Source organism: Phyllostomus hastatus, unplaced genomic scaffold, assembly GCF_019186645.2.
Source record: "Phyllostomus hastatus isolate PE091 unplaced genomic scaffold, TTU_PhHast_1.1 phas_scaffold_46, whole genome shotgun sequence".
NCBI lineage: Eukaryota > Metazoa > Chordata > Mammalia > Chiroptera > Phyllostomidae > Phyllostomus > Phyllostomus hastatus.
In genome coordinates this window covers 18,635,278-18,658,083 of record NW_025334032.1, presented here as the reverse complement: position 1 = coordinate 18,658,083, position 22,806 = coordinate 18,635,278, and the positions used below count along the sequence as shown (strand labels likewise).

General features: G+C 46.0%; 1 protein-coding gene across 3 annotated transcripts in view; it reads left to right on the top strand.

Moving 5' to 3' along the window:
- ADPRHL1 (ADP-ribosylhydrolase like 1) overlaps positions 1-22,806 on the top strand; it is a 49,730-nt gene that overhangs the window by 7,944 nt on the left and 18,980 nt on the right. Inside the window, exons 3-8 of one of the 3 annotated variants that reach the window (XM_045821526.1) lie at positions 6,404-6,529; positions 8,343-8,483; positions 15,869-15,996; positions 16,543-16,675; positions 18,056-18,209; positions 19,097-19,622. In XM_045821526.1, coding sequence (XP_045677482.1) covers positions 6,404-6,529; positions 8,343-8,483; positions 15,869-15,996; positions 16,543-16,675; positions 18,056-18,209; positions 19,097-19,154 — 740 coding nt within the window. In that variant the 3' untranslated portion in view covers positions 19,155-19,622. The other 2 variants (XM_045821525.1, XM_045821527.1) reach the window with 2 other exon arrangements.

Genomic DNA, 22,806 nt, shown 5'->3' with positions numbered 1-22,806 from the left:
TTATGGTCTTTGCCGTTCTCCACACAGTGGGAAACTTTACCTGGGAAAGGTAGTGGTATCTTCTTGATCAATAATTTCCAATACAAAAAATGGATAAAAGAGAAAAAGGGCTATGAATAACAGAACAAAAGGAAAATAAATAACAAGATGATAGACTTAAACCCAACCAAATACTAATCACATCAAATATAAATAGTCTAAAGATCCCAAATAAAAGGCAGATTGGAGGGGATAAAGAAGCATATTTCAACTATATAATGCTTATAAGAAATGTACTTTAGCCCTGGCTGGCATGGCTTAATGGATTGAATGCTGGCCTGTAAAGCAAAGGTTCGCTGGTTCAATTTCCAGTCAGGGCACATGCCTGGGTTGTGGGCCAGGCTCCCTGGTGCAGGGCACTGGGACACACAAGAGGCAGACACACACTGATGTTTCTCTCTCTCTCTCTCTTTCTCCCTCCCTTCCCCTCTCTCTAAAAATAAGTAAATAAAATCTTTTTTTTAAAGGTATGTTTAAAAAATAAAAAATGTACTTTAAATATATAGACACAAATTGGTTACACAGAAAGAGATATCATGTAACATTAACCAAAGGAAAGCTGGAATGACTCTACTAATAAAGTAAATTTTGGAGGGAAAATAAAGGCAATTTCATCATGATAAATGCATCCATTTATCCGGAAGACATAACAAACCTAAATCTGTATGCACCTAATAATAAACCTTCATAATATACAAAGCAAAAACTGATAGAGTTGCACAGAGAAACAGACAAACCCACAATTATAAGCAGAGATTTTATATTTTTTTTTTTTAAGATTTTATTTATTTATTTTTAGAGAGGGAAGGGAGGGAGAAAGAGAGAGAGAAACATCAATGTGCGATTGCTGGGGGCCGTGGCCTGCAACCCAGACATGTGCCCTGACTAGGAATCGAACTTGCGATGCTTTGGTTCGCAGCCCAAGCTCAATCCACTGAGCTACGCCAGCCAGGGCGAGATTTTAATATTAAGAACTCAGACCAATGACTTCCATTTTCACCTTAAGAAACTAGAAAAAGAAGAGCACAATAAACCTGAAGAAAGGAAATAATAAAGATCAGGGTGACAATCAATGCCACAGAAAACATAGAAAAACAAGAGAAACTCAACAAAACCAAAAGCTTGTTCTTTAAGACAAAAAAATTGTATAATCCTGAGATTCCAGCCAAGATGGAAGCATAGGTAGAAATGCTTCACTTCCTCACACAACCAAAAGAAGGATCACAACCCATTTAGAAACAATGAACAACAAGAACTGTCAGAATAGCAAACTGCATGGAACTCCAACAACCAAGGAGTTAAAGAAACATTCATCCAAACTGGTAGAAAGGGCAGAGATGGGCACCTGGAGACAAGGCAGCAAACCCTGCGGACAAGGAGGGGCTCACTCATTGGGAAACTAAAGACTCAAAACTGGTAGTGGTAAAATACTGTGGGAGTTGTGAAGGCAGGAGAAACTCCCAGGAGAGTCTAACAGGAGAGTTCATTGGAAAGTGGAGCTAGAGCAGAGCAAGTGAGCGGTATCGTTCCCTCTCTGACCTCTCCCCCACAACACGGCCAAGAGAGTTGCCCCACTCTGGTAAATAGCTAAGACTCCACCCCCTTACAACTTAACAGGTGCACCAAGACAAAGAATGGCTCAAATGAAAGAACACATTAAAACTCCAGAAAAAGAGCTAAGTAACCAGGAGATAGCCTATCTGATGCAGAGTTCAAAACACAGGTAATCAGGATGCTCAGAGAATTGATTTAGCTCTGTCACAAAATGAAGGAAGAAATGAAAGCTATACAAAGTGAAATAAAGGAAAATATACAGGGAACCAACAGTGAATGGAAGGAAACTGGGACTCAAATCAACAATTTGTTTTGTTTGTTTTTTTAATGTATTTTATTGATTATGCTATTACAGTTGTCCCATTTCCCCTTCTCTCCCCTCCACCCTGTACCCCCTCTCCCACCCACGTTCCCCCCCTTTAGTTCATGTCCATGTGTCATTCTTATGAGTTCTTTAGCTTCTACATTTCCCGTACTATTCTTGCCCTCCCCTATCTATTTTCAACCTACATTCTATGCTACTTATTCTCTATACCTTTTCCCCCCTCTCCTCCTCCCACCCCCCCCCCTGCTGCTAGCCCTCCATGTGCCCTCCATTTCTGTGGTTCTGTTCCTGTTCTTGTTTACTTAGTTTCTTTTGGTTTTGCTTTAGGTGTGGTTGTTAATAATTGTGAGTTTGCTGTCCTTTTACTATACATGTCTTTTCTTTATCTTCTTTTCTTAGATAAGGCCCTTTAGCATTTCATAAAATAAGGGCTTGGTGATGATGAACTCCTTTAACTTGACCTTATCTGAAAAGCACTTTATCTTCCCTTCCATTCTAAATGAGAGCTTTGCTGGATAGAGTAATCTGGGATATAGGTCCTTGTCTTTCATGACTTGGAATACTTCTTTCCAGCCCCTTCTTGCCTGTAAGGTCTCTTTGAAGAAATCGGCTGACAGTCTGATGGGAACTCCTTTGTAGGTTACTGTCCCCTTATCTCTTGCTGCTTCTAGGATTCTCTCCTTCGTTTTTACCTTGGCTAATGTAATTATGATGTGCCTTGGTGTGTTTCTTCTTGGGTCCAACTTCTTTGGGGCTCTCTGAGCTTCTTGGATTTCTTGGAAGACTGTTCCCTTTGCCAGATTGGGGAAGTTCTCCTTTATTATTTGTTCAAATACGTGCTCCATCTGTTGCTTCTCTCCTTCCTGTTCTGGTACCCCTATAATTCAGATGTTGGAACGTTTAAAGGTGTCCTGGATGCTCTTAAACTTTTACTCAATTTTTTTAATTCTTATTTCATCATGCTTTCCTGCTTGGTTGATTCTATCTTCCTTCTGGTCCACTGTATTGTTTTGAGACTCAGATTCCTTCCTTTCACTATTGGCTCTCTTCCGCGTATCTTCCTTCATCTCTTTTATGGTAACCTGCATCCTTTCATCTAAATTGCACCCAAAATCAACCAATTCCGTGAGCTTTCTGATCACCAATGTTTTGAACTGTGCATCTGATAGATTGGCTATTTCTTGGTCACTCAAAAGGATGAGTCCTGGGGGACTGATCTGTTCTGTTGGATACATGTCTTATGTCTTTCCCTGTCTCTGGTCACTCTTGCTACGGTGGGGGGCAGAGCCTTAGGTGTTCACTGGGGCTGGGCACCCTGGTCGCTAGATTGTGACGTTATATGTGGGGGCGGGGGCGGGAGCGGAAGGGGACAATGGCGGTAGTTCTGTTCTCCTGGGCTCAGGCCCTTCCTTGGGATACTGGGCTGTGAGCTCTGCCCTGGTCCACAATCGCTGCCCCACAGGGTCCGCCAGCCACAGCTTGCGCACTCAGGGACCACTGCTGCATTCTTGTGCCCCAGATGGCTGTCGCGCCGATTTCGTGCCAGATTTTCCCCAACCTCTGTGCGCCGCTGACCCACGCCAGCCCCGTGCCCGCCCGGCTCATTGTCTCCTACCGGTCTGGATGTACGGGTCTACTTCAACTTCTTGGCTGTCCGACTTCCATTCAGATAAATCCTCTGACAGTTCTGAGTGATATTCTATCTGTAAATTATTGTTGTTCTAATCTTGGTTGTGCGAGGAGGCACGGTGCATCCACCTATTCCTCCATCTTGCCGGAAGTCTCCCCAAATCAACAATTTGGAACAAAAGAAATAAATAAATGTCCAATGAGAACAGAATGAAGAAACAAAAATTCAAAAAAATGAGGAGAGACTTAGGAACCTTTGGGGTACCTTTAAATGTTCCAACATCCAAATCATAGGGATACCAGAAAGAGAAGAGGAAGAACAAGAAATTGAAAACTTATTTGAACAAACAATGAAGAACTTCCCCAGCCTGGTGAAGGAAATAGACTTCTAGGAAGTCCAGGAAGCCCAGAGAGTCCCAAAGAAGTTGGATCTAAGGAAATACACACCAAGTCACATCATAGTTACATTACACAAGATTAAAAGTAAGGAGAGAATCTTAAAAGCAGCAAGAGGAAAGGAGAGAGTTACCTACAAAGGAGTTCCCATAAGATTATCAGCTGCCTTCTCAAGAGAAACCTTGCAGGCAAGAAGGGACTGGGAAAAAATATTCAAAGTCATGAAAGGCAAGGACCTACATCCAAGATTACTCTATCCTGCAAAGTTATCATTTAGAATGGAAGGGAAGATAAAGTGCTTCCCAGATACGGTCAAGTTAAAGGAGTTCATCGTCACCAAGCCCTTATTATATGAAATGTTAAAGGGACTGATCTAAGAAAAAGAACATCAAAAACTATGAACAATAAAATGACAACAAACTCATAACTATGAACAACTGAACCTAAAAAAACAAAACAAAACAAAAACAAAGCAAACCACCAAAACAGAATCACAGTAATGAACATCACATGGGGGTTATCAGTGGGGAAAGGGAGGGGAAGAATAGGAGGGAAAAGGTACAGGGAATAAGAAGCATAATTGGTAGGCATAAAAATAGACAGAGGGAAGTTAAGAATAGTAAAGGAAATAGAGAAGTCAAAGAACTTATATATGTGACCCATGGACATGAACCCATGGAAGGGCTGGGTGGGGGATAAGGACGCTGAAGGGTGGGAGGTTGCAGGGCAGAGGTGGGGATAAAGGGGAGAAAAAAATTGGGACAACTGTAATAGTATAATCAATAAAATATACTCTTTAAAAAATGAATAATCCTCTAGCCAGATGATCGGGAGAAAAAGAGGAAGACACAGATTACTAGTATTGACAATGAAAGAAGTGACATCACTACAGAGTCTACAGAAATTAAAGGAAAATAAAGGAATATTAACATGTTTATGCTAATAATTTAACAACCTAGATGAATATGCAAACTACTGAAGGGCACTCAAGAGTAAATGGATCACCTAAAGAGCATTCTGTCTGTGAAATGAATTACAAAGAAAGCTCCAGATCCAGATGGCCTCACTGAGGAATTACACCAAACAGCTAAAAAAGAAATAATACCAATTGTACACAAGGCTTCCGGGAAATTAAAGAGGACAAATACTTCCCAAATTCATTCTTCTGCTCTCCAGAATTCTCTGTTAAAAGAATGAAAAGTGTTGGGGGAAAATATTTTCAAAACATATATCCAATAAAGAGTTTGAATCCTGAGTGTATAAAGAAGTCTTAAAACTTAATAGGAAGAACACAAGCAACCTAATGCAAAAACAGAACAATTTAAATGAACACTTCACCACAGAAGGTGTATGGATGGCAAACAGGTACATGAAAACATGTTCACCATCATTAGTCATTACAAAAATGCACATTGAAACCACAATGAGATACCACTACACACCTAAGAGAATGGTTGAAATCAAAAAGATTGACCATAGCAAAACTGGTCAAGCATGTGGAGGAGCTGCTGGTGGGATGCAGAATGGCACATGCACTTTGGAAGCCTGTTTGTCAGTTTTTTAAAAGTTACACAGCCCCCACCATGTAAGCTACATGTTGCACTCTGAGGCAACTACCCAAGAGAAAAGAAGGCATATGCTCACAGAAAGATTTGGTTATGAGTGCTCAGAGCATCTTGTTTGTAATTGCTCTGAACTGGAAACAAGCCAAATGTTCATCAGCAGATGAATGGATAAATCAGTTGTGGTGCATCCATACACTGGAGTTCTATTCAGGAAAAAAAAAAAGAGTCAGCTATTGATACGCAACAACAGCATACTCAAAATAGTTGTGCTGAGTGAAAGAAGTCAGGGAAAAAGCCCGTTCCGTATGATTCCATTTGTATAAACTTACAGAAAATGCAAACTGACGTGCAGGGCCAGATAGATCAGTATTGGTGGAGGCCGCAGGAGAGGCACGGGAAACTTTTGGGGGTAATGGAGATGCTCACTATTTTTAGGTGCTGGTTTCCTGGGTGTATCATGTGTCAACACTTATCAACTTGCATACTTTACATATGTGCAGGTTGATTATGTGTCAATTATAACTCGATGAAGCTGTTTTAAAAAGAGAAAATATGTGTGATTGAAAGCATATTGTGTGTCCAATTGTGTCTTCTACACTTTTCACAGTAAAAGCATATTATGAGCACTTCCTCTTATCAAAAATTCTGTTTTTAATGACTAAATACCATCCCAATGTATTTACAAATTTACAACATATTTACAATATATTTAATCTCTTTTCTCTGGCAGGCATAGGGACAGTTTGCCTGTTCTTCATCCAGTTAAATGACACTATAATAAGCATGTTATTACATAATTTTTTATACATTTTTGGATTATTCATGAAAGCCGGATTGCCAGAAGTGGAGTTATTGGAGCAAAAAACTAAAACCGAGTATTCCACGTTCCACGTAGGTTCAGGATTTGGCGCGGCCACCAAGGCGATGTGCATCGGCATGCGGTACTGGAAGCCCGAGCGGCTGGAGACCCTCATCGAAGTCAGCATTGAGTGCGGCAGGATGACACACAACCACCCCACAGGTGACCCTGGCATCAGGGTGGGGCCTGTCGTGAGACTCTCTGCCCAAAGGACTAGACTGGAATCTCATGTGATCACATTCCCCGTTTGGTTTGCTATTTGGTGGCAGACTTGAGTTTTTAAATCTTCAGTTCTGCTTAAATTCTCTTTTCAAGCTAAAAACGGGACTGGGAGTAAGTGTGGTGATTTGGAGAGGGCAGGAAAAGCACCAGTTGTCCAAACAAAGCTGAGATCTGGGTTGAAGTCATGGGAGCTAGCGCTTACGTTGCCGACACGGAGGGCAGCCCAGGGCTCAGGGTCCCTTGCTGCTGCGAGCTGCTCCTGGGTCCAGGGCGTGGAGCCAGACAGACCACTCAGTGGCTGTGTGAGTTGGGCCGAGCCACTTAATGGCCCTGTGCCTTCACCCCTCGCCTGTAACAGGGATGATTGTGGTGATAGGAACCCTGTTCACTTGTTCTGTGTGTGGGGATAAAGTGAGTAAAATAATAAAACCTCTTAGCACGTGCTCGCCTCATGGTGTGCACAGAGCGGCCTGCTGCATTCTGGGATGGCCCACCATGTGTCCACCACACAAGGAGGGCAGGTGGGGCGGCCCCAGAGCCTGACTGTGAGAAAGCCAGTCAGCTCCTAATGTTTAAAGAAGAAGAATGACTTGAAAGTCATGTACCTGTGACCTGCCCTTACTTATGGCGATGTGGGTGATGTGCCCCAGCCCCACCCAGCCCCGCTAGCCCCACCCAGCTGGCACCAGAGGCTGCCAGCTGCTCTCTGGTGACTGTTCTCCTCTTTCAAGGTCGCCTTCAGGGGCTACCCTGTGTCTTCCTGGAAAGTACTGTTCCGAGGGTGCAAACTCTAGTGGGTGAAATAACCCCTGATGAGTGGATGTGGCAAAATATGCTGATGAGTTCACCAAAGGTGGTAACAGGCTTAAGCTGTAACTTCCACAGATAAGTTGGTTAGACCTTTAAAGTTTACTCAGGAAGGCATAAAGTTCAACCAGTTGGCAGTATCTTGTATGGTTGAAAAGAAGTTAACACTGGACATCTTCTAACTAACTGGCTTGACTAGAGGTAAATGAAACACAGAAAAACCTTCAAATGTGAGGATGTCGAGCATTTGGAAACAGTGCGATGAATACGAGAATCTGGGTTGAGAGTTAAACTCTAAACCTTTGGCTAATACATGACCCACTCTTATTAAAGAGTGTTGTTTTACATGTTTAATAGAAGGGTCATTTACATATTTCTAGGAGAACGACTGGAAATGTTTTAAGGGTTTGACTGTACACAGTTAGCACCAGGATGTGCATTTGAAGCCCACTCTCCTTTTCCATTTTTGAACCACCTTTGCCAGCAAGTGTTGACAATTTTAATTACAACGTGCATTATCTTGGACTCTGGCGCTGAAACACTCCGTGAGAGGAAGAGGAGCAAGGGCAGGTGGTCAGAACAGTCATTGAACCCTGGGTTGGAGAACTAGACGCTAATGCCCTGCCATCAAAATGATCCGTAACTGATGCCATGAGGAGGGGCCAAAGAGCCACCAAGAGTGTCTCAGTGAGACGGCAGTGCCCTTCTCTGGTGGGCACCGTCTTTGCATGGCCGTTACTGGGAGCATTTGTCTGTGGTTGGAATCATCTGTCCCCACAACAGCCCTTGCAAGATGGGAATTGTACCTCTTTGTGCAGAGAGGAAGGGACGTCAAAATGCAGGAAGCAGTTGCCCATAGTCCTACATCCGTAACACCCATCCAGCATCCCAGAGCAGGGTGCGGCCCAGGTGCCATTGTTGCCCCTCTCTCCCCACCCCCCTCCAGGCTTCCTCGGGTCTCTATGCACAGCCCTGTTTGCATCTTATGCCATACAAGGAAAGCCACTGGAGCAGTGGGGCAGAGACATGATGAAGACGGTCCCGCTGGCTGAAGAATACTGTAAGAAGACCATCCGGCACATGGCAGGTGAGCCTGGATGCCTTTCCTGTCTCACTTGCTTGCACTAGCATCTAGAAAGAGTTTGGTCTCGATTCACACTCAGAGCAAATTTGGACAGATCCCACTCCCAAAGAGGTCAAGGTCATTTGCCCCACGGTGAAACCAAGAGCATCCCCAAAGGGCCTGTGTGAGCAGGAGGACCCCACAAAGAAGGCCTGAAATGACACCTGCTTGGGAGGGCCCCAGATGTACACAGAGAGCCACGGAGGTGGCAGGAAGAGCGGGGTGCATACAGCAGATCCTTGAACTCTGTGTTTCATTCCATGTCACTTTGTTAAAGCGTTGAGATGCTGTTAGGAACTTAACTCTTATTCATATCCATTAGCCTGTGGTAAAATTGGCTTCCTTAAACGTCATTTCACGTAGTCACAGAACCTATTGAGGATGTTAAGTGGGGACTTACTGTACCTAGATTTAATTTTTCAAGTTGTCCTTAAGTAGCCCATTTTTCGGAGAGCAATGAGGAGGGCCAGCCCTGTGCTCTGGGAACCTAGTGGACAGCTGTGCCTAACCCAGGAGTCTTAAGTCTCCCACACAAGGACCAGATGGAGAAGCCTGTGCCCACTGATGACATTAATTCCCAGGAAGCTCCATCTGTCCCAGCTGACCCCAAACTTGGCATCAAATGATTCACTCTTTTTGGCCACGAGTGAGGTCAACCCAGCCAAAAGCAGCCAATCCAGCAAAGGCCCTAGGGGATCACGGTGCTACTGGCGTTCCGGCGGGGCAGTGGGGGGGCCTCTGAGCTCCTCTTGGCCTGCACCCCTGTCCCCATCGCGTCCCCGAGGGTGAGCAGTCACGATACTAGGAGACGCAGGGCTTTCTCCTCAGGCGGCTGACCCACAGAGGGACATGGGCTGCGTGAGGAAAGCAGACAGCTGCATGCGGCCTTTGATGGTCTTAAACTGCGGAGGAGAACTAGAGAATACATTATCCAAGTTAATTCTCCTGGAGGAGAGGGAGTTGGAGGATCTGCATGTGGGAGCAGGGTTGTCGGATTTTCAGAAAGTTTGAGGCTAAAGTCTTAAAACGTAAAACCCACAAATCATTTTACTGTTGTCCTCCAAGCTGAGGGTACTATGTTCTAGAATGCCTCATGCAAAGCTTCTGGAATAACGTTTTAAGGAGGCTTTTGCATTTACATCTGCCGGGACCTAGTGCTGGAAAACACTTCTCCACAAGGTCCCTGTTCCAATGAGAAATGAGAAACCTCCGTGTTCACAGCAAACTTCGGGTGTCCCTAAGCAGTGATCCCTCTATAAACCTAATTATAGAGCCTGAGTGGCAGCACACTATTTTCATTTGGGTTAAGTCATTGTTATCTCTGGGTTCTCTCCAGCCCGGAGGAGTCTGGTCTGTGATCGCTGGGTTAGTCATCTCCCTCACCAAGTAGGTCACCTTACTGTGAAAGAGCCAGGTAAATAGCGTTAGTGTCTGAGACCACACAGTTACTGCTTATTCACATTGTATTAATAAATATTTCCCCAGAACTCTAGTATCAAAATGGGTTTCCCCAGAGCTGTCTAAGAACAAATAGTCAAAGACGTTTCATAAACAAAAACAGGGAGGAGTCATTGGTCTGATAATTTTGAGACTTTGTTCTTTCTGTTTAATTTTAAATTTGTTTAACTCAGTTTTATAAACCTCTGTGGCAGAACCTTTTTTAAATTTATTTTTTACTTTTTTAATTTTTATTTTTTTAAAATAATATTATGGTTGTCCCAATTTTCCCTCCTCCCTCTAGCAATCCCCCCCCGGCTTAGTTCATGTCCGTGGGTCATGCACATACGTTCTTTGGCTTCTCATTTCCTATACTGTTCTCATCCTCCCCTGTCTATTCTGTACCTGCCAATTTGTACTTCTTAAGCCCTGCACCATTTCTCCCATTCTCATCCTTCCCCCTCCTGCTGGTAACCCTCCATGTGATCTCCATGTCTGTGATTCTGTTCCTGTTCTAGTTGTTTGCTTAGTTTGTTTTTTAGATTCAGTTGTTGATAGTTGTGAGTTTGTTGTCATTTTAATGTTCATAGTTCTGATCTTCTTTTTCTTATATAGTTCCCTTTAGCATTTCATATAATTAGGTCTTGGTGATGATGAACTCCTTTAACTTGACCTTATCTGGGAAGCACTTTGTTTGCCCTTCCATTCTAAATGATAGCTTTGCTGGATAGAGTAATCTTGGTTGTAGGTCCTTGCCTTTCATGACTTGGAATACTTGTTTACAGTCCCTTCTTGCCTGCAAGGTTTCATTTGAGAAATCAGCTCATAGTCTTCTGGGAAGTCCTTTGTAGGCAACAGTTTCCTTTTCTCTTGCTGCTTTTAAGATTCTCTTTTTATCTTTTACCTTTTGCGTTTTAACTATGACGTGTCTTGGTGTGTGTGGTCCTCTTTGGATCCAACTTGTTTGGGACTCAGTGCTTCCTGGATTTGTATGTCTATTTCCTTCACCAAATTAGGTAAGTCTTCTTTCATTATTTTTTCAAATAAGTTTTCAATTTCTTCCTCTTCCTCTTCCTCTTCTGGCACCCCTATGATTTGGATTTTGGTACATTTGAAGATGTCCCAGGAGCTCCTTATTCTATTCTTATTTTTTAATTCTTTTTTTCTTCTTGCTGTTCTGATTAAATACTTTTTATTTCCTTGTTGGTTCCCAGTAGATTTTTTCTTTATTTCACTTAATGCAACCTTCATTTCTGCCTGTGTCTTTTTTATGCTGTTGCAGGATAAAAAATGTTTTCCTTGAGCGCCCTGATAACCAGTGTTTTGAACTCTGCATCTGATAGGTTGCTTATCTCCATTTCATTTAGTTCTTTTCCTGGAGTTTAGTTTTGTTCTTTCATTTGAGCCATATTTCTTTGTCTCCTCAGTTTGGCAGCTTCCCTGTGTTTGTTTCTGCATATTGGGTAGTGCTGCTTTAACTCCATGCCTTAGTAGCGGGGCCTATTGTAGAAAAGGCACCTGTAAATCGTGTGGAGTGGAGCCTTACATAGTTGTCAGGGTCGGGGGAGTGGGGAGAGGCAATCCATTTCACCACTTTATGGCTCTTTGTGGGGGAGGACTCAGAGAGGGAACAATGCCGCTGCCTGGCCTCTGGAGATTGCCAGAGAAGAAATCGTCTCCTGGCACTAGCCCCCTTGCTAGTCACTTCACTTTCTCCCCTTCTCCCCGTATGCCACTTGTGCCCTTCCAGCTGTTGCCCTGGTGCTGAATCCCAGAGCGGGTGGGTCTGCGTGAGTCCTACGTCTTTGCAGACCCTTTAAGAGGAGTCTCTTGATAATCATGCAGTTTCTTCCACCACTGCAACCACCACTTGTTTTTACAGCCGGAAGTTATAGGAACTTATCTTCTTGGTGCTAGAACACTGGGCTGGGTGGTCTGGTCTGGGATCACTTGTTCCCAAGGTATCCCCCCCAATTTTTATCCACCACACGTGAATGTGGGACCACCCACTCTACCACATCTCCACACCTCCCTGCTTCTCTCCGTGCCTCTCTGCCTCTCTGCCTCTCTGCCCTCTTATTGGCCTGGATGAATGTGGCTTCTTTAAATCTTTGGCTGTCAGACTTAGATACAGCTCGATTTTTCTAACAAATTTGGGTGATATTTGTTTTGTAGTCTAGTTGTAATTTTTGCTGTAGTTGTGCATGGAGGTGAAGCATGTTTACCTACACTTCCATCTTGACCAGAAGTTAAATTTTTATTTTTAATTACAGTTGACATTCAATATTATTTTATATTAGTTTCAAGCTATAGCATAGTAATTAGACATCTAGGTAATTTAAGAAGGGGTCCCCCCAATAAGTCTAGTACCCACCTGGCACCATACATAGTTGTTACAATATTATTGACTATGTTCCCTAAAATGTACTTTACTTCCCTGTGACTATTCTATAATTACCTATTCATATCTCTTCCCCCTCCCCATTTGTACTTCTTAATCCCTTTTTAACAAAATACCTAAAACCATCCAGAAAAATAATATTCTATAGAATACCTCCACGAAATATTCTATTGGGACCTTCTGATTAGTCTATGACAACACTGGCAGTCAGGACAACTAGCACATTAGTTCCATGTTTTTGTGTTTGAACATCTGCGTCCAAAGTTGACTGGTCATTTGCTCGGGAAAGAGGCTAAGTCTGAGCTTGCACTCACACCCTGCGTGAGCTCTCTGTTAGAATGACAGGTCTCTGCAGGACTAATGGGATCTGTGAATTCCAGTCTCTTCCCAGCTGCTTCTGTCTTTCACTTTTAATCTTATTTCACTGAAACAGACCTTAAATGGACCTCATCTTTAGTTTTGTAAAACAGAGTCATTGCCTTGACTGGTGTGGCTCAGTGGGTTGGGTGTCATCCCACCAACAGAAAGGTTGCCAGTTCCATTCCCGGGCAGGGCACATGCCTGGGTTTCAGGCCAGGCTCTCGGCTGGGGGCATGGAAGAGACAACTGATTGATGTTTCTCTCCCTCTCTTTCTCCCTCCCTTCCCCTCTCTCTAAAAATAAATACATATGATCTTTTTCAATTATTTTTATTTTAAAAATATATTTTACTGATTATGCTATTGCAGTTGTCCCATTTTCCTCCCTTTATCCATCTCTGCCCTGCAACCTCCTTCCCACCCACCCGCACCCCTGCCCCTTTAGTTTGTGTCCATGGGTTGTACATATAAGTTCTTTGGCTTCTACATTTTGTATACTATTCTTAACCTCTCCCTGTCTATTTTGCACCTATCATTTATGCTTCTTATTCCCTGTACCTTTTTCTCCATTCTTTCCTCCTCCTCCCTGCTGATAACCCTCCATGTGATCTCCATTTCTGTGATTCTGTTTCTGTTCTGGTTGTTTGCTTAGTCTTTTTTTTTTTTAGGTTCGGTTGTTGATAGTTGTGAGTTTGTTGTCATTTTACTGTTCATATTTTTTATCTTCTTCTTTTTCTTAGATAAGTCCCTTTAACATTTTATATAATAAGGGCTTGATGGTAATGAACTCCTTTAACATGACCTTATCTGGGAAGCACTTTATGTTCCCTTCCATTCTAAATGATAGCTTTGCTGGCTAGAGTAATACTGGATGTAGGTCCTTGCTTTTCATGACTCCAAATACTTCTTTCCAGTCCCTTCTTGCCTACAAGGTTTCTTTTGAGAAGGCAGCTAATAGTCTTATGTGAATTCCTTTGTAGGTAACTCTTTCTTTTCCTGTTGCTGCTTTTAAGACTCTCTCCTTGCCTTTAATCTTGGGTAATGCAACTATAATGTGCCTTGGTGTGTATTTCCTTGGGTCCAAGTTCTTTGGGATTCTGAGCTTTCCGGGCTTCCCAGAAGTCTATTTCCTTTACCAGATTGGGGAAGTTCTCCTTCATTATTTTTTCAAATAAGTTTTCAATTTCTTGCTCTTCTTCTCCTTCTGGCCCCCCTGTGATTCAGACATTGGAATATTTAAAGTTGTCCCAGAGATTTCTAAGCCTCCCCTCATTTTTCTGAATTCATGTTTCTTCATTCTGTTCTGGTTGAATGTTTATTTCTTCCTTCTGCTCCAAACCATTGAGTCCTGGTTTCCTTTCCTTCACCGTTGGTTCCCTGTACATTTTCCTTTATTTCACTTTTCATAGCTTTCACTTTTTCCTCTATTTTGCAATCATACTCAACCATTTCAGTGAGCATTCTGATTACCAGTGTTTTGAACTCTACATCTGGTAGGTTGGCTATCTCTTCATCATTTAGTTGTATTTTTTCTGGAGCTTTCATCTGTTCTTTCATTTGGGCCATATTTTTTTGTCTCAGCATTCCTGTTACATAGTAAGGGGTGGAACCTTAGGTATTTGCCAGGGCAGTGCAACCCAGTTGGCTGCATGTGGCTCTGTATGTGGGGGAGGGGTCCAAGAGGAAACAATGCTGCTTGCTCAGCTCTTGGCTGGCTTTCAGTGACTTTCCCCGCTACCCACAAGCAATTTGGGCCCTTCTGTTGCTGATTCTCATGTGGGTGGGTTTGTGTACATTCTAGGACCCCGTGGGTCTCTCCAGCAAACTCTCCTGTGAAGCTGGAAGTTTCTCCTGCTGCTGAACCCCCCACAGTTTTTTTCAGTCAGAGGTTTTGAGGCTTTATTTCCCTGTGCTGGTTGTGTGGTCTGTTTCGCTCCCAGTCGTTCCTCCCAGTTTATCTGCATGCAAGTGTGGGACCGCCCACTCTACCAGCCACCACCTTGCTGGGAGTCCTCTCTGCCTAGCTGCCTGTCCCCAAACCTCCTACCGGTCTATATGAATGGTTCTTTAACTTCTTGGTTGTTGGATTTCCATACAGTTTGATTTTCTGGCAGTTCTGGTTGTTTTTAAATTTGTTGTTGTCCTTGTTTTGGGTGTATGAGGAGGCACAATGTATCTACTTATGCCTCCATCTTGGCTGGAAGTCCTCAATAACTTCTTTTTTAAAAAGGAGTCACAACACTGTTTCTGAGGGCCTGTGATTTCCACAGCAACCTGGAATGTCCTCCCAGGACCCATCCCAGGCACTTCCTTCTGTCCCTGTGGTTAGAAGCATTTCCCTCTGCAACCAGTGACCACCCAGCCCCTCTCTGGTCACTGCTCCATTCTTCCACTCCCCAGCCACAAACAGACACATCAGCATCCTTGGTTCCCCTTGAGTCATTTGGTTCCCTTTGGCCTTCCTGGCCACTTAACCGTTCTACTCAGTTGGCATCCTGGGCAACCAATGGTCCTACTTGCTATCAAGGAGGACAAGGTCAAGTGTCCCACCAAGGTGAGGGACAATAAAGCCATCATGACTTCCTGGGTGCTCTAAGGCTCACAGCGCCATCTCCTATCCTGTGCCAACAAGTTTAACTGCTACTCCAGACTCATCTCTGAGTCAACATCCTCTTCTCTAAATGATGTCAGAAAATTTGCTTTGATACCTCTGGGCTCCAGATGTCCAGCCGGTAGTTAGGAATAGTAAAATGTCCTCTCTCCCTACCTTGCAGGCAGTGTTGAACTAATATACAGGTTCAGAACTTCCTAAGAATGCACTGAAAAGTATTGTAATTGCTATCTTAGTTCAGGATATAGTTAAGCAATTTGTTGAATTGTTCTGCCCCCTTTCCATCTTCCTTGCTATCATTTCAAAGCAGCTACACATATAAGCATGTTTTAATTTCCAGAGCAGCCAGTGAGGCCAGGTGCCAGGTTCTCCTTCTGTCTCCACGGTGGATAAAAGGTGTTTCTCTCTATGTGCTGTTCCTTCCTGCTCACTGCCCACAGCGTTCTTGAGCCCAGTCCCTGGGCCCTGGGCTGTACTCCCCCACACCCCCACATGCCAGCTGATGGCCATCCCATCCTGCCCACCCTGTTTCTACATTTAGAGTACCAGGAGCACTGGTTTTACTTTGAAGCAAAATGGCAGTTTTACTTGGAGGAGAGAAAAATCAGTGAAGACACTGAAAACAAAGCTGCCTTTCCTGACCATTATGATGCGGAGGAGAGGGACAAGGTAAGCCTTGTGGCAGCAGGGGACCAGCAGCTCTTCTGGGTCCACGCCCGGAAGCCACCCTGCACCTGGACTATGTTATTGCCTTCCAAGCCCTGTGTCTGGTGGTGCTGCCCCTAGCAGTAAAGATGGGCTGAGGGGGCAGCTGCATGTGGGAGGGACCATGGAAGACGTCACTGTCCCTCAGCCCAACTCAGACGGAATGTCACCTGGATGTGGTGTCATCACAACCCTGTCACAGCACTCTCAGTCCCTTCACTAGCTCTATCTCTTTGCATAGACCTTCTGGGCACCTGACATGCTGTCACGTGCTTATTTGTCTAAGGAATGTCTGTCTCCAAATGGCTGGGATGTAAGAGCCATGAGAAGTGAGTCTTCCTGCTCACTATCCATGCCAGCCCCGGGGCAGTGCCCGCACACAGCTGGTGTTCTATGAGTGCACAGCGGGTGAACAAACAGTCCCCTGATGGACCCGGGAGCTCGTGCTCTAACACAAACTGGCGTGGTCCTACTTCTGGCCCATGCTCTGACCCATGGCTCTCTCTTCAGACCTACAGGAAATGGAGCTCGGAAGGTCGAGGGGGCCGACGGGGCCATGATGCCCCCATGATTGCCTACGACGCTCTCTTAGGAGCCAGGAACAACTGGACGGAGCTCTGCCATCGGGCCATGTTTCACGGAGGTGATACTTCCTTCTTTAATGGCTCTGGACTTCCAGGAGGCCAGCACCTGCTTCTCATGCAAAAGCATCCTGTCAGGATGTCCAAAGCTTTAGGCATTGGGGACCCCCAGAATGTGGGTCCTTCTGTGAGGGGGGCACTGGCCCCAGTATAGTAGTGCATGGATATTCCAGGCTGCAGGCGGGTCACGGCGCTGCCTCAGCTAGCCCTGTGACTCTGAGCTCGGAGAGAATGTAGTATTTGGGGTCGCTGAGGTGGAGGGCCCCTCACCCTTATGGCTGCTGCTTGACAGCACAGATTCTGCCAACACAGATTCCAACACAGATTCCGCTGGTGCTGGCCTTGCAGAGTTCTGATCTCTGCAACCATCACCTCATCCAGCACCTCTGCAGACCCTGGTCACAGAGAAGTTGTACTTCAGAACCAGGTGGTCCTGGATTCGAATCCAGTTCCAGGCCTGTGTCTCTGTGAAGGAAGAGGGTAAGACCTGACTCACGGGGCTGTTGAGGCCATTCGGCACATGGTGCCGGGAGTTCACCGTATGCTGTTGGGCAGCAGTGCTCTTTGCTGCAGGGGAGGCTGACCCCCTCCTGGTGCCTGTTTTCTCCTGTAAGTGTAAGGAAGACACCATGTTTGTGTTGCCTCCTGGTGGCATGGGTTCCACCAACATTAGAGTGACTATTGTCAGAGCAGAGTGCTGTTCCTGGTGCTGAGATGGTTGAGACAGTAGTGCTTCCTTCAGGCCAACAGGGAGCCTTCTTCTTCGAGAGCGTGGGGGAAGCCACTGGGGGAGGAAGAGCCCAGGAGAGAGCAGTGGGAGGGGAGGGCGGCAGGGTGGCCGTAAGCATGGGAGGAAGGGACCTTCGGGAGGCACAGTGATGCACCCAGCCCAGGTCCCTGAGCTGAGAGCAGGAGGGGGGCATGCAGGGACCTTTGTGAGGTGCTTGTGAGGGAGCCTGGCGTGACTCTGGCCACCCTAGAGAGCCTGGAGGGGAGGACTCTCAGGAACGCCGTCCCCACAGGAGGTGGTCTCCCTGAGCACCCAGCCCCTGGGATGACAAAGCCATCTGCACACGCTGTGTGTTGTCAGGGTGTTTGAGGAGGGAGAGAGGGAGAAAGGGGAGACACCTGTCTTCTTAACTGGGAACAGCAAAAGCTACCAGGGCCCACATGGCACTGCCTGGAGCAAAACTGGGGTTTGGCGAGAGGGAGGGGATGGAGGCTGAGAAAGCGCTGGCACTGCCTGCTGGTGAGTGATCAGCCCAGTAGAGTCTCTAAGGCAGGCCCTTGGCAAGGAGGCCTTGGTTAGTGTCAAGTTCACGGTGATGCACCCCTTCCTGCTCTGTCATTGGGATCCCTGAGGAACTGTGTTTCCATTGCAGGTGAGAGTGGGGCCACAGGGACCATCGCGGGCTGCCTGTTCGGATTGCTCTATGGCCTGGATGCTGTTCCCAAGGGCCTGTACCAGGAGCTGGAGAACAAGGAGGAGCTGCTGCACCTGGGTGAAGCTCTTCACCGCCTGTCCACAGAGGAGAAGTAAAGCCATTTCCCTTTCCAGGGAGCCCGTTCTACCTCTGGGTGCCCCAGGGGAGTCCACATGCAGCTCACTGGACTCTCAGCTTGCTGAGAGTCCATGCCTAATCGACCATGCTTTATAAAATACATTGTTTGTCCTGGAAGAATATTTTCTATTCTGACCCAAATCTAGTGCATTATTGAGGTCATGCTGGATTTGCTACACTCAGACCTCCTCATACAGTGGTTGCAAATAGTCTTTTGGACAATTGGTGTATTTTATCGTGGCATAACTAATGCTGTTCGCTCATTCACTTCAATTAACCACAGGGCTCTGCGCAGAAGGGTCTCCTCCCTCTGCAGACACTGCCATCACTGTCTGTTTCTAGCTCTTAGACATGCATTTCAGCCACTGCTGCCACCCCCTCGGCCACGCCCACCACTCTGGGCATGTGCTGCACGTGTGTTCTCACTGCCGTGTGTCCCCTTCAGAAGAGCAGTCAGTCCCGGCGCCTTCTGGATGCAGCCAAAAGCACCGCGTTTAACCTGCCAGCCTACATTTTTAATCACACTAGATCTTTAAAGCCAGCCTTTTGGAACAACTAAGGGAGGAAAACAGGCAATGAAGGGGTCTTGTGCTGGCACCGCACCTTCCTGCTCTGAGGTCTGCAGCTGTCACACCTGCGCGGGTCAGGAGCACATTGCAGCGAGGGCCAGTGGCCACTGCCCCCGGGGTTCGCTGAGGAGACAGAGCTGTTCCCTGTGGCCAATGTCCCTCTCTCTGAGAATCTGGAAAAGAGAACACTTGCTCTTGTTAAAAATAACTTTGGACACTATCTTTTCAAAGTAGCATCTGGTGTGAATAAAACAGCAGTTGGTGACTGATGTTTAACACATTGCTTTGGCAGCTTAGCTGGGCTTATCTTGCTGATGGGAGCACTCTCTTCATTGAAAGCTTGCCTCTGAGCACAGCCAGGCCTGGTCTTCAAGCCCTCGGGACGCCAGCACTCTGGGGAGTATGCTGTTGCTCACAAACACTCAGGTGTTTCCTGGAGGCTTCCTGGGATCCCCTTGTCCCCTCACCCAAAGCACCCTGACTCCCCTTCCTGGTCACCCCTGGCGTCATCATCTGTGGGAGCAGGACAAGATATGTTTTCCACAGAACACGTCACTTTCCGTTTCTTAGAAAAGTGGGAAGGTTTCCACCCTTGTTGACGAAAGAACCTGGGCCATTGTATGCTCAGCATATCGCACCGAAGTGTTTTTCACATCAGGTTTCTGAATAACTGAACTAACATTTGCTGCTACTGATGCTTTTCAATCAGAAGAGAGACAGGGTGGGCACAGGGTTCTCACATCACTCACCTCCACCAGCCCGCATCCAACCCAGGTTAGCGGGCGTGGAGAAATTAACTGAGCATTATCTTCCAGGAAAAGAAACCCAGTGAAGGTAAGTTGACACCTTCCTTGGACGTACATTACACAACAGCTTACTATTTTGAAGTGATACCCCATTTCCCCGCCTACCCTAAAAGTGGCCCTTTCGACTCGGCCGTGCAGAAGAGAAGCAGGTCCCAGTGAGCAAGTCGCAGATGGGTTGGAAGAAGCTCCTCGGTCTCCATCTTGTTGACAATTTAGGGAATTCAGTCCATCCTTAAGAATCAGGGAGTGGGTCTGTTAATAGATTGATTATAAATGAAAACACAAAGAAAAATTCACAAACATCATGAAATGAGTGAAACTGTTTTCCCCATTTCATTTTCCTAGTATAGGGAAGTGCAGAAGTTGAAAAGAAAAACAAAGGCATAAAAAGTAATGAAGTGAATTCTGTACCTACTTGCATTTTTAAAAATGTAATACTTGCTGATTTCATTTGTATTATAAAAGTAATATATGCACACAGTTTCACAAATTTAAATGCCATAAATGGTGCATGTGGAAAGCAAGATTCTTCCAAACTCTCAACCAGACTCACATTACCAGGCCCCAGAGAAAGCTGTAGGTCATGGTGCCTTATATCTCCTTCCAGAAAGTTCCTCTACACATACAATCAGGGGTTACTGTGTGTAGAGGAACACACATATGCAACCCATATTGTGTGGGTTGCATACTTGCATTTGTGGGTTGGATACACACACACATGATTTCGCTCCACAAATAAGAATGATAGTATACATAATGATTTCCTTTCGGCATTTTTCAGTTAACTGAGTTTTTAAATATTTTTCAATATCATCAATACATATACATGCCTCAGCCTTTTTCACTGTTGCTTTACATTCCATTGACACACATGCCACAGTCTGTGCAGTCAGGCCCCGACTGATGTTGTCTTTAAGTCCCTTCTGTTTCCTAGGCGGCATTTCAGATACCGCTCCTTATGTTAACTTCAAAACGTTGCTTCCCCATCGCCTCTGGAAAGAAATTAAACTTAATAGCACAGTAATTTTTCATTCCAGGATGCATTTTTTTCATTTAATGTTTCTAAAATTGAGATGCATCATATATTTTACCGTATTTGATCATTTAATTGACAAAGGTTTATTTTCCTTTTCCTGACACTTACAAAGTAACGGCACATCTCACAATCGATAGCATGTTAGGCCCGAGGGCACTGATTTAAACCCCGTGTGAAATCACATCCTCTAGAAAACCTTAGGGTGGGGGAAGTGGCACCTCTCCCTTCCTCCCAGGTGACCGGCCAGGATGACTGGGAGGCAGGCATGGTCCTGGGGTGTGCCCTGCTGCACCCTGCTTTCCTCCCACCTCTGTAGCCCAAGCCTCTTTACTCCCGGTCCCTTTGCTGGCACCAGCTGTGGGGACGTGAGGTCTGCATCTGGGACTCTGGGTGGATAGTGACCATGGCCAGGAGAGGTCATGGCCATCAGAAAGGGTTTGCACTCTGGCAGCCACCTGTGTCCCCAGGGACAGGTGGCTCCACTGTGGGGACTGGTTCCCTGTGGGGTTCAAGTTGTCCAGCTTCAGGCTGATTTCAGTTTTGTGTTCGGATTTCAAATCATTTTTTCCAACACTTTGGTATCTGGAAGCCAGATACGAGGAGGGTTGGCAGATGTTGCCCCTCCTCCCTGACAGCTGGGGGAACCCATGTAGGGCTCAATCGGTTGACAAGGTCGGAAGAGCCCGCTCAGGGAGTCCAATGACCCCAGTGCAACGCAGAGCTGCCTCAGTGCCCGGTTCTCTGGTGCCGCCCACCATTACTAGGTGCACATTCCCTAAATCGACATCTTCCTTGCAGGAGGTGCAGATATGGGCACCATTAGTACCTGTTTTCTGTAGGAATTCAGGGGGGTTGGAGTCGTTAGTGAATGAAGAGTGGGAACTTAAACCCAGCCTGACAACCCAACTTCTGGCTCTTAACCTGCAGTCGGCCTCCCTAATCCAGCGGGACTGGACCACAGCCTGGCATCTCCCAGGGAGGTCCCTCAGTGAGTTACCAAACCCCAGCACCTCAAGTAGACAGGACTGGAAAAATCAATCAAATGTCAACAGATGCAGCTGGAAATGCCCAAATTAATATTCCCTCCAAGCATCCAGGTTTTAAAAACTCCGTCATTGAAATTCACCCCAAAACTCCTGTAAATGAGAATGACTTGCAAGGGACAGTGCAGGCACTGTGACTACTTAAGTGAACGTCCCTCGTGTGTTGACTTGTTTCCAGTTACCAAGTAGAAATAAAGTGCAAGCACCCTCCGAATGTTATAGGGAAAAGTCAGCACGGGAAGGAAAACAGGCCTCCCGGTGGGTTCCGTGCACCCTGGTCACCGAGCAGAGATGGCAAGCCGGCAGACGGCAAGCCGGCAGACGGGAGGTTAAACACGCATGACAGAAAGAGCAGCTCTGGCACTGAGTGGTTGGCCATGACTTCATGGGGGGGGGGCACAACGGGCACCAGCCGGCGCCCAAAGCGTAGGAAAAAGGAAGGCGCTGGGCTCACAGCCCAGCACATGGCCCCACGCAGCACCTCTGCCTCGACAACCACCCTGACCCCCGCCCCGCAGCCGTGGGGACGTCCCACAGAGAGGGTGACCCAAGGGACACAGGGCCTTCTCTGAGCCTGAAGCTCACCTGGTGTAGACAGCTGCATGTCGTCCCCCACACACGCCTGAGGAAACCCAGGGCACCCGGGCCCTGCCCCTGGCGCCAGGCCTGCGGTGTTAGCACACTGCCGGGTCCCAATGTCACCAGTGACCCAGGGCTTATCTGTGCTTTCAGGATCCTGGAATGCACTCCTCACCCCGTGGCCTTGCTTCCTTCCTGCCCCATCCTAACGGTTTGTTTTCAAGTACTTCAAACACATAAGAGGTTAAAAAATGGGCAAAGAGCTCCCATGTTCCCTTCACCCAGCTTCACCAACCATTAACACTGGGCTATATTTGCTTCATCACTCTCTCTCCCTGTCAGTACACACAGAGACACACAAAGACACACTCAGGCATACAGAGATATGCACTTCCACACAGACACAAAAAGAGAGGTGACCACACACAGATATACACACACACACAGAGGTGTACACAAAGAGAGATGTCTGCATACAGATACACACACAGAAGTACACACACAAAGAGAGGTGTACACATACAGATACACACACAGA